The sequence below is a fragment of the Arachis duranensis genome, chromosome 10, assembly GCF_000817695.3.
Source record: "Arachis duranensis cultivar V14167 chromosome 10, aradu.V14167.gnm2.J7QH, whole genome shotgun sequence".
Classification (NCBI taxonomy): Eukaryota; Viridiplantae; Streptophyta; class Magnoliopsida; order Fabales; family Fabaceae; genus Arachis; species Arachis duranensis.
Window position 1 is genome coordinate 2568906 of NC_029781.3, and position 11902 is coordinate 2580807.

Sequence of the window (11902 nt, forward strand, 5' to 3'; positions counted from 1 at the left end):
GCATTATTGTCTTATATCAAATTTGGATACAAGAGGAACGAATCAAGAATCCAAAAGAGAATACCCACTCTGTTAAACTTGATGCACCATGTTGAAAGAGCGCAGTACAAAAAGTCAAAAACCAAGGATTACTATACACAAGAAAGATATACTTTGCAACATGATTAGACGGCTAATCTAATATAGTCTGGTCTAATTCCATTATGGCCCCAGAAGTTTCCTAAGTCCAGTCTTTTGGTCAGATGTCAACCTTGCTGGGAACTTGATATCAAACTTGATCCTAAGGTTACCCTTCTTAGAAGGATCTTTGGGAATTGGCATTCCTTCCCCAGGAACCACTTCTTCATAGCTTGGATGAATCACATTGTTTATGGGAATGCTAAGAACCCTGCCATCTAGAGTTTTCAAATGGACAGTGTAACCTGTTAGAGCTTCAGAAAGTGAAATCTTGTGTGTCACAACCAAGTCATTTCCATCTCTTGTGAACACACGGTGTGCTTTCTCATCAATCACAAACACAAGATCTGCAGCAATCACATTTGGTTGCTCGTTTCCTTTCTCCGGGAACGTTATCTTTGTCCCTTTCTTCCACCCCGGTTTTATTTCTATGGTTAAGATTTCCTCCACCGGCAAAGTTTTACTGCAATGAAACAAACTTTTTATTAATGTTGCAATTGCGAGGAGTGCATGAAATTAGTCTCACGTCAAAAAAATCAAGGAATGATTGGAGTGCTTACCCGCTTGCATCAGCAATTTCCCTTGAGATCTTCATCTTTTTGGTAGTGCCCTTATAAAGTTCTTCAAGGGTGCAAGGCAATGTTCTTTCTATAGGAGGTGCCTTCCGTGGACCCTGACTCATTGCCCTTCCTTCTCCAAATGAACTGAATATATCATCACCAAAGATTCCACCAAATGACCTTGTTCCACCGCCTCTCATGCCGGCACCGGCACCGGCACCGGCACCGGAACCACCACCTCCCATTCCCCCGAAGGGGCTTGAAAATCCAAAGAACTCGGCAAATATGTCATCTGCATTCCTGGGATTGAATCTGAACGTTGTTGCCCCATTACCAGTTTGGAAGAATGAAGCACCACCTGCACCTGCTGCATCTGGAGGTGGCACTTGCCCTTTTAGCCCTTCTTCTCCATATTGATCATAAATTGCTCTCTTCTGTGGATCACTCAGAACCTGCAAGCATCAAAAACCAATACAAGTTGGTTGCATAAGAACAATAATATGATATAATGATTGGAGGAACATCCTATAATTCATTACATACCTCATAGGCTTCGGATATCTGCTTGAATTTAGACTCGGCTTCTTTCTTATTGTTTGGATTCTTATCAGGGTGCCATTTCATGGCAAGCTTTCTATAAGCTTTCTTCAAGTCATCATCTGTGGCACTCTTTTCAACCTGCAGAATCTTATAGTAGTCTACCCCCATGATCACACTAATGTAACAACCAACTTGATTTTGTTCTTTTAATATCAATTTGCAAGTTTTGTTTTCGGAGTTCAACTCAATTCAATTACAAATAGCTAACAAGCTGGACTTAATACTGAAGAAAATGATGAAACGATTTATCGAGAAGGTGCGGCAATGCTTCCAAGACCAGAAGCATGTAGAACTTTCCATCAATATCTCGATAATGCCACCTCTTTAGATGAATGGACATTTTTGGGTAGGCCCGTTTTCGCTAAAAAGCCCATAGTTGGCCCAAAAAAATCACAAATTATTATTTTATCGGGCAAAAAAGGTAGTTAAAGATCTTGCAACTCACGTGAGATAGCGAGTATTACGCTTCATGGCATGAATGCATGAGATGAGGTGAGGTATGTCCTTTTAAGGCAAAAGGTAAACACCTTTTTTCTTTCAGGTGGTTATAACTAACTACTCATAACTAAGAGAGAGAAGGTTAATTAGAGTGTTAAATTTGTGTTTAGTTAGTTTAGTTGCGCGGCGCGCTTCCCGCGACAACAACCCTCGTCATCGATTTCCGCCATTTTGAATCGTTATAACAGACTGATACCGAGCTGAAGAATCAAACTAACTTTCAGGCAAAATGCAAACCGTTTTGATTTCGTTTCCTCTCCTCACTCCCTTCAACATCTCATCCTCAGATCCGCACACTTCCTTTCGTCAAATTCCTTTCTCCTCCACTCGCTTCTCCTCGCTTTCCATTCCCTGCGCCACCGCTCGCCGGAGTTGCAGCATTCGAGCTTCTACAGGCGAATCCGCTCCCTCCACCGTTGCTCCAATAATCTCCGTCGATAACAACGATCCCGGCGATTCCACTGTGATCGTGATCCGGGCTCACAACTGGATCGGCCTCCTCCAGATCATCACCAACGTTTTCAAGGTCCTCGGCCTCAAGATCGACAGAGCCACTGTCGAATTCGAAGGTGAGTTCTTCACGAAGAGGTTTTTCGTCACTGACTCAGATGGAAATAAGATTGAGGACTCCGAGAGCTTGATGAGGATCACGCGAGCGCTGGAGGAGGCCGTTGGTGCCGGCAGCAATGGCATCGGCGTCCGGACGGTTCCGGCGTTGGCCAGTGCAGCGGTGAGCAGAGGAGTTGTAGTCCGGAGGCCTGGGTTTCTAGAAGGGCTTGGGGAGCATCGGGCTAAAGCTGAGAGAATGTACAGCTTAATGGACGGGTTCTTGAAGAACGATCCCATCAGTCTTCAGAAGGATATTCTTCATCACGTTGAGTACACCGTAGCAAGATCGCGGTTTAGTTTCGATGATTTTGAAGCGTACCAGGTAAGCTGCCTTTAAGCTTAATTGCATTATCATTTTGTTCGGCATAATGATTGTGTATGCGCAAGTTGTTACCGGATGGAATTCACAGTTGAGTAATTCAATAATGCCACTGGAAATTTTAGAAATGTTCTTAGCGACTTTGTAATACGTGTTCCTGGATATCAAGTGAAGGAAGTTGCCAGCTATTTTGCTGATTGATTGCTGCCAAGCAATCCTAATGGAAAAACCAGAAAATAGTTGCCAATTATGTTCAAGCAGTTAAAGAAGGGTCGATTGGTGATCTAGTAATTTTGATGGTAGATGCATCATTAGTTATTGAAATTCTTATGAGGTTGCGATTTGAAGAGTAAGCTGGTGAATGAATGTATGGCATAGTGCGGTTTATGCAGTTATGCTTGAATTTTTTTTATGTGAACTTGTCATTGAAGGAAAAGCTTATCCCGTTAAACTTTTTCTCTGTGATATCCTAATACTACAGCCTTGTAGTTGTAGGTTATATAGAGCATAAATGATATAACTGAACTACCTTGGCTTAATGATTGTCATATTTTAAACAGTTTATCATTAGAATATTGAGCATGTGTAATGGTATTTGTAGGCATTGGCACATACTGTAAGAGATCGATTGATTGAACGCTGGCATGATACTCACATTTACTTCAAGAGGACAAAACCTAAGCGCCTCTACTTCCTCTCGCTTGAGTTTCTTATGGGTACTTAAATTGATCCGCTAAAATATGATTTACATGTTACAACAAATATCCTTATTCAATCTTTATTTCCTGTCTATTTCTTTCTCCAAGTTATTTTTATTTATAAGTGCTTGCAAGTTGTGAATATAACTTCCATGACTTATTTATTAAATGAATAAACTAAAAGTATAGACCAATGTGTAACTAAGAACACTTGTTATTTGGATATCAGGCAGGTCTTTGTCAAATAGTGTCATTAATCTTGGTATCGAGGATCAATGTGCGGAGGCCCTAAACCAACTTGGATTTGAATTTGAAGTTGTGGCTGAGCAGGTATTACTAACATTTGATCTAATCTTTTATTTTATTTTATATTTTTGCTTTTATCCAGAAAAAGACCCACTCTACTTGTTGTAATATCATTTATCCAACTTGGTACTCGAGGTGGTTATGAGTATTTGTTAACGTTCATGTACATTAAATCTTTGACAAGGAAGGAGATGCCGCCCTAGGAAATGGTGGCCTTGCTCGTCTTTCAGCATGTCAAATGGATTCTCTAGCAACTTTAGACTATCCTGCGTGGGGGTAAGGTGTTACTATGTGATTCTATTTTGAAACATTATTACCTTCATAAAGTTTTCCATTGTTAAGATTTTAAACATATATTAGCTGTGAACTTGGCCTTATGACCTTGAATGTCTAATGCACTTTGTTATTGGGCCTCATTTAGCTGTTGTGATGCACCGAAACATTTTCAAGCCTCTAAACAGTATTATATAACGTGTTTGCATGATGCTATATATCCAATAGCATTATAGCGGTTTGTTTGGATAATTTAATTTCTAAATCACGGTTCTCATTCTTGGAGTGTCTTTATCCTAAAACTTTGTGGATTTGAGAGTTCTGCTCTGTATGATCAGAAATATCTTATGTGAACTTCTGTAATAATTATTCATGCAAAACCCTATGAAGCACAAAGGATTAACACATCCTACAGAGAAATCAATTTTTCTGTGTCATTGTTATGCTTATATTAAGTATCAGATACTGAATGATGTCAAAACTGGGATTAAAAGTATAAGACTTCTTATGTTTGTGCTTTGGTGTGGACAAAAATATTCCCTTAACTAATGATTGGGTGCTGTGAGCTGAATTTCATTGAGTTGATTTTCATTTTGCAGTTATGGATTGCGTTATGAATATGGATTGTTCCGTCAGATCATAGTTGATGGCTTTCAACATGAAAAACCTGATTACTGGCTGAACTTTGGAAACCCTTGGGAAATAGAGAGAATTCATGTAACATATGAAGTGAAGGTTGTCAAGGGCTTCCTGTTTTCTTCTTTTTGCTTCATTTTAGTTTTTCTACTTTCTAGTGATGTAGCCCTTTATTTTTATCAACTGAACATTACAATCTATATCATCTCTATGTTTTGCTGGTTGGGTTAGTTCTATGGGACTGTTGAAGAGGTAGAAATGAATGGAGAGAAACAAAAAGTTTGGATCCCTGGAGAAACGGTAATCTTAGTACTTTTTACCTGATTTAAAATAGTATTCCTGATTCCTCTTTTCAATATCGAATGTTCATTGTTGGACAAAGAATCTGTTTTCTCATAAAAAGGTGGTACTAATAATATTTGGTAACTTGTTTTCACAATTCCAGGTAGAAGCTGTGGCTTATGACAACCCAATACCTGGCTATGGGACAAGAAATACCATCAACCTTCGGCTTTGGGCTGCTAAACCTAGTAGTAAATTTGATTTGGTGATTTATTCTCTTATGACATCATCTGCTACAAATTTAGTTATTGTTATTGTTGTTATTAACTTTATGAGCTATTTAATCATAATCATATATGATCAACCAATACTCAAAGTGTACCTAGATTAGAAACAGATGAAAGTTTGTTTATTTTAATCCATTCTTGCAAGTGTATTTTGTCATCTCTCTCATTTGATATTGATTCAGGGTGAGTTATTGAGTCCTTTATCCCACTGTTGTTTGCAGGAGGCCTATAACACTGGAGACTACATTAATTCTGTTGTCAATAGACAGAAGGCTGAAACCATAAGTAATGTCTTGTATCCAGATGATCGCTCTCATCAGGTATTCCCTCCAAAAGAAAACAACTAAAAAATGATTTCCTCATTGTTATTATCTGTTCAGACTGTTTTATTTTCATTATTAGCTTTGTCTCCATGCTTGACAATGAAAGCTAATATCATCATATTTTTATTTGTTCAATTATGATTGGAAGAATGAGTCTCCCATACTGCTTTCTCTTAGGATTAATTGCTATAGTTATGATATTCTCTTATTGTATCAGTTAATTTGATAACAAAACTTTGCTATGTTGCTCGTAGAATCTTTTATAGAAGCTTAGTTTATAATTAACCTTCCTGTGTCACGCAGTTCTTAAGTATCTGTTGAGGCTTGTCTCGTGTGTGCTTTTAAATTTTTTGGCTCAACATTATTGTTCATAGAATCGATTATCTACTATTTAGGAGCAAAGGCTCAGTGAAGGCACTAGGTTGTATATCCTCTGCATTTTTTGTTGTTTGCCTTGATCTTCCCTTGTTAATGTGTGCTATAATGCATTGTTGTATATGTGTCTCAAGTTTTCATTGTTAATATTCCATCCTTTTTAATTGTCATCTTCACAATGTTTATTAGTTCCATTCGTTTAGGAAGTTTGTTTAGTCTATTGTATCTTTCATAGTAGGATAAATTTGTCCAGTATAATGTTTTTCCCCTATTCTGAAGAATATTCAATTCTTCTTCTCATATTATACTTTATGTTCAGGGAAAGGAGCTGAGATTGAAACAACAATATTTTTTTGTCTCAGCATCTTTACAAGACATCATGCGAAGGTTCAAAGAAGAACATACTAACTTTGATGAACTGCCAGAGAAGGTTTAGTTTCAAATGTTTTGGGATTACAGACATTCATTTGTTAGTTAGTTTGTAATCTATAGTAATCAATAACATGTTATTTTTATTTTATTTACTCATTTTTATTGTTCATCAGTGATGCTGAGAGAAAATTATGAGTTCTGTCTCATAACTTACATTATGCCTTTCCTCTAAGTAGGTTGCTCTCCATCTAAATGACACCCATCCATCTCTTTCAATTGCTGAGGTCATGCGGATGTTAGTTGATGAAGAACATTTAGGTTGGCATAAGGCATGGGACATTGTATGCAAAATTTTCTCTTTCACAACCCACACAATGGTAACTGATGGAGAGAAAATCCCTGTTGACCTACTTGAAAGTCTTCTCCCTCGCCATTTAGAGGTATGATCTGCTTAGATAGTAAGATATCTGTTTTCTGTATTTTATTTAATATTGTACCTTAATCTGTGATTTATTAGTCATTTGAGTGGCAAGAAAACAGATACGTTCACTCATATTGTACCATTATATTTGGCTAAAGCATGGGATTATTTTACTTCATGGTGCACTAACTATTCAGAAAGTTTTCCATATTGAACATCAGACTTTACTAATCAAGATGGGTTTTTTTGTTGTTCTTTTGTTCTGATGAAAATAATTCCCTTTTAACTAACTAATTAAATTGAATTATTTACCGAGTATCTTATCTGCCTTTTTGCAGATTTTATATGAAATAAACTTTAACTTCTTGGAGGAGTTGAAGAAAAGGATTGGTCTAGATTATAGTAGACTAGCCCTGCTGTCCATTGTTGAAGAAGGTGCTATGAAGGTACTTTTGGAACAATCTGTCTATAATTGATCTAGTAATGTTTAGTTTGCTATAGTATCTTTCTTTTTTTCACCCCTTTTTCACTATGAATTGTAAATTACATAAGTCCATATTGTACTATCAATGGATGCCCTGTTAATAAAAAAGGGTAGCCCGGTACACAAACATCCCACATTAACGCAGGGTCTGGAGAAGGGCTGCACCCTAAGGGTGTAATGTATGCAGCCTAACCTGATAATTACATCAAGGACTATTTCTACGGCTTGAACCTGTGACCTTGAGGTCACATGGAGAATATGCAAGGCTCTGTTAATGCAAGGCAAAATATGCTGGGAAATTTTAAGCTGTTAAGAATCAGGATTAAGTCATCAATTTATATATAGCACATGCAATTAAAATATATTTTTTTCATGGCTCAATAGCAACTTCAATGCCAATGGTATGTCCCCTATCAGTTCAGGTTTGCCTGTGTTCTCGTTCTTGCTGTGTTTTCAGTTACTAGCCTTTCTTACCAAAGTGCTTTGCCTTCCCTTCTTGTCTCTCTAAAAGTTGGGTCTATTGGTTAAACCTTAATTTGTTACCCAATCCAAACCTAAACGATTTCATATATATAGACTTCTGAATGTGTTATATTGTTGTAACACTTGATACACAAACCTTTGTTTCTATTAGCAGTTTGGCACTGAATTCAAATTTCTGCAATGCATAAGCTCACTTAAGTTGGCAGCTGGAAATGAAGGGCCTTGATAAGTAATATGTGAATTACGAGTGGACTTTGTATAAATTCATATGATACAACTTAGAACAATCTTTTTCTCTGTAAGTTAATAAATTAGGTAACTTTTAAGCTGAACAAAAGCTTCATGCTTTTGAATCCTTCGAATTTTTGAATGGTAAGTCTACTATGAAAATGCTTGTGAATTCCAAGATCTATGATCATGATGCTTACAGTCTTGAACATCATATTTAATTAAATTCTGTTTAATCTTTTATATGCTTACAAATAACCAGATTTTTGTGATTATAAATATGTTGGATTTGCAGAGCATTCGAATGGCAAACTTGGCAATTGTTTGCTCCCATACTGTGAATGGTGTTTCAAAATTACATCTAGAAAGGCTGAAGACAAAAACATTTAAGGTATGATTTCATCATTGATAATAGTCTTTTTCACCTAAGCTAGTGTGTAGTCTTAAAGTGATCAAGTTTATGGCTCAACTTTGCAGGACTTCTATGGGCTATATCCAGAAAAATTTCAATGCAAGACAAATGGTGTGACCCAGGTAGGTAATTGCAGTAGCTGTTATAGGATGTGTGTAAACTTTTGTTTGATCTCCTGTCTCATATATGTATAGCTATATGAAAGGATTAAAGTGGCTTACTGTTGAATTGGGCCCGTATATTAGAGTGTAATCAATGTTTGTAAGTGTGTTACAAGAAAGGTTGTCTATACAACTAGTTCTACTCTATGACATTTGTTTCTCTTTGTTGTTGAAAGGCTTGAGTTTGTTATTTACATCTTAACTCATTGGCATATAACATCAAGATGCTTATGCCTTATTGTACAAATATTTGTACATATTTTTCTTAGAAGTAAAATCGATCTGTGGAGAACTATGAATATTTGTATACTTGGTATACTATTGAGCATTTTATTTTTTATTTTCAATTTTAGAAGTGCAATTGCATGTGCAGCAACTAATAATCCAGTAAATTGATATTTGTCAGCGTCGGTGGATTGTGGTGAGCAATCCCGGTTTACGTGATCTTATATCAAAATGGCTAGGGACTGAAGCTTGGATCCGTGATGCTGACCTTCTGTCAGGATTGAGAGATCATTTGGACAATGCTGATTTCCATCTAGAATGGAAAATGGTAAAATTCCAAAGCTTATTACTATCTTTCGAGAAATTTCTTCAGATTTGAGAGAACTAGATATGATCTGATCTAATATACTTTAGTGCCGTTCTGATACTGTAGGTTAAAAAGGTTAATAAAATGAGGCTTGCTGAGTACATTGAAGCATTCCTGACTTTGTCTTTATTGCAGGTCAGTTTAGATGCAATGTTTGATGTTCAGGTCAAGCGGATACATGAATACAAAAGACAGCTGCTTAATATATTTGGAATTATCCATAGATATAATTGTCTCAAGGTGTGTGTTTGTGGGTGCCTTGGTACTAAAAGAATTTACTGATATACAAATGCCAATTTCAATTGACACAATTATCCTTTTCCCTCAAATAAAAATATATTTGTGGTTACTATATATATTCAGGTAGCTGTTGTTTTGTCTTAATCTGATATCTCCCACTGTTATGGTTTGGACGCCTGATCACCTACATATGAATTTGGAGATATACTAAGCCATAAACTGAGACTTACATTACTTGCTTTCTTGCAGAATATGGATAAGGATAGTAGGAGAAAAGTTGTACCTCGTGTTTGCATAATTGGTGGGAAAGCTGCTCCTGGTTATGAAATTGCAAAGAAGATTATCAAACTTTGTCATGCAGTGGCAGAAAAAATCAATAATGATACTGATATTGGAGATCTTTTGAAAGTGGTATGTTTAAAATGTTCATCTGTATTGATTTTATCACTCTTGCACCTTTTTTTTTTTTTGGATCTCGAGTATCTTAGTCTTATTATCAAGAACTCAATTAATTTTGGTTGTCCCGACTGAGTTTTCTGAAGGGGGTTGGGTCTCCCAGTAAGAACTATTTCTATCCCTAGGGATCAAGGCACCTATCACCTTAATGAATCCCTCATCCGTCACTCTTGTTCTTTTTATTTATCAATATTTGTTCTGGTATTTATCTTGTTTGACCCAGACTCATTTCTATTTGATAGGTTTTTATCCCTGACTATAATGTTTCTGTTGCCGAATTGGTAATACCTGGGGCCGACCTTTCTCAACACCTGAGGTTTGCAAATTTAGTGCTCATTTATTTTAATGCCTTTGTCAAGTTTGTCAATGTTGCTGATTAGTATCTGTCTTTTGCTTCACTCCTTATCATGTTTTATCAATAATACTGTAATACTGTATTCACGAATACCAAACGACTCAGGGCTGTATAGAGCTAGTTTTGCGAAATGCAGTGCAGGCATTTTGTTTATTGACATCAATATCTTTCTTATAGCACTGCAGGAAATGAAGCATCGGGAACTGGGAACATGAAATTTTTGATGAATGGATGTTTGCTTTTAGCAACAGCAGATGGATCCACAGTTGAAATAATTGAAGAAATAGGGGAGGATAACTTGGTGGGTGATAACTTTTCTTGTTACTTAATGATATATGTGATCTAATAACAATAGAGAAAGGATTTCAAATTAAGGAATCAGGTTGCATAGGCTTATATTTTATTTTCTCCATTTTCAGTTTCTATTTGGGGCAAAAGTGCATGAAGTTGAAAAACGGCGTCAGAAAAGATTATCTAATTTGGCACCCCTACAGCCTGCGAAAGTACCCCTACATTTTGCACGGGTATTGAGGTGTGAACAAAATATATTACCATCTCTAATGAAATTATATAGATGAAGATTATGGTGTCTTTGAGATTATACCTAATTTACTAAAAAAGATAAATATATAATATTTAATAAATTTTAAATATTTTATTTTTTATTTTAAATATTTTATTTTTTACCTTTAAAAGCAAGTTAGGCAATTTAAGTACCATAATAAAAAGACATCATAAAACTCACCATTATATAAATGGATCTATGTTTTCCTTCATTTCATTTTATTTTACTTTTGGCGGGTTGCTGCTATTAATCTGATACTACAATCAGGATGGTTCGAGATGGATATTTTGGGCATAAGGATTATTTTAAATCCTTATGTGAGACGGTGGAATTTGGATTTGGTAATGATTACTATCTTCTTACCTCTGATTTTGGGAGTTACCTTGAGGCACAGGTACTTGGTTCATATGCTTTTGAGGAGTCTAAATACTCATATTCAGTCAGTTTTCTGCCCTCCAATATATTAATATTTTAATTTGATTATTTATGATAACAGGCTGCTGCTGATAAAGCATTTGTTAACCAAGACAAGTGGACGAGAATGAGTATCCTTAGTGTTGCCGGCTCCGGGAGATTTAGCAGTGACAGGACCATTCAAGACTATGCTGAGAGCACATGGAAAATTAATCCCTGCAGATGCCCCCTCTGATTTGTAGCTAGCGTACCACTATAATACTATATTGGGACTAACTATGCTCCAATAATGGCCCTTGGCCAACATAACCGATTTGGTAGATTTAGACTCGGTATAACCGGCAGAAAGAAAATAGTACTATATAAATAAGATGCTAGTAATTGAACTTTAAACTTTTGCTCTCAAGTTCTTCAAATTTTCACACTTCAACGCTGATTAATGATTTTTAAGTGGTGATTATCTGATTTCGACCGACCGAAGTACATAATTTATTTAGGATGGCTATTCTCGTAAAGATATTTTTATGTAAAATAATCTTAAAAATCGTTAGATAATTTAATAAATTTTATTAAATTACTTAATATAATGTGTTAATATTTTAATTATTATTTTTGCACGATGATATTTTTATTTAAATAATTACTTTTATTTATTTTAAATCATAATTTTAGAAGTTTCTTCGTACAAATTAATGGAGATTATTTAAGATTAAGTCTTCGTTCAGTTCTTTCAATTGTTTTTGTTTTATTAATTTGTTAAGAATCAGTTTGAGTAA

The 11902-nt window shown here is 35.8% G+C and overlaps 2 protein-coding genes across 2 annotated transcripts; one reads left to right on the top strand and one right to left on the bottom strand.

The window, feature by feature from the left end:
* Positions 1 to 9: 9 nt before the first annotated feature.
* LOC107468269 (uncharacterized) lies at positions 10 to 1587 on the bottom strand. The gene is made up of 3 exons (XM_016087523.3): positions 1281 to 1587; positions 738 to 1189; positions 10 to 640 (listed from the first exon to the last, which is right to left on the bottom strand). Exons 1-3 carry the CDS (start codon positions 1443 to 1445, stop codon positions 202 to 204), a joined length of 1056 nt encoding a protein of 351 aa, XP_015943009.1. The 5' UTR covers positions 1446 to 1587; the 3' UTR covers positions 10 to 201.
* Positions 1588 to 1835: 248 nt separating this feature from the next.
* Positions 1836 to 11519, top strand: LOC107468341 (uncharacterized). The gene is made up of 21 exons (XM_016087610.3): positions 1836 to 2766; positions 3365 to 3479; positions 3691 to 3791; positions 3952 to 4043; positions 4640 to 4775; positions 4908 to 4976; positions 5122 to 5223; positions 5467 to 5565; positions 6263 to 6373; positions 6552 to 6755; positions 7075 to 7182; positions 8227 to 8322; positions 8409 to 8465; positions 8911 to 9057; positions 9163 to 9336; positions 9586 to 9747; positions 10035 to 10108; positions 10325 to 10448; positions 10567 to 10679; positions 10980 to 11106; positions 11209 to 11519. The coding sequence occupies exons 1-21, from the start codon at positions 2065 to 2067 to the stop codon at positions 11359 to 11361; spliced, it is 3066 nt and encodes a 1021-aa protein (XP_015943096.1). The 5' UTR covers positions 1836 to 2064; the 3' UTR covers positions 11362 to 11519.
* The last annotated feature ends 383 nt before the right edge of the window (positions 11520 to 11902 follow it).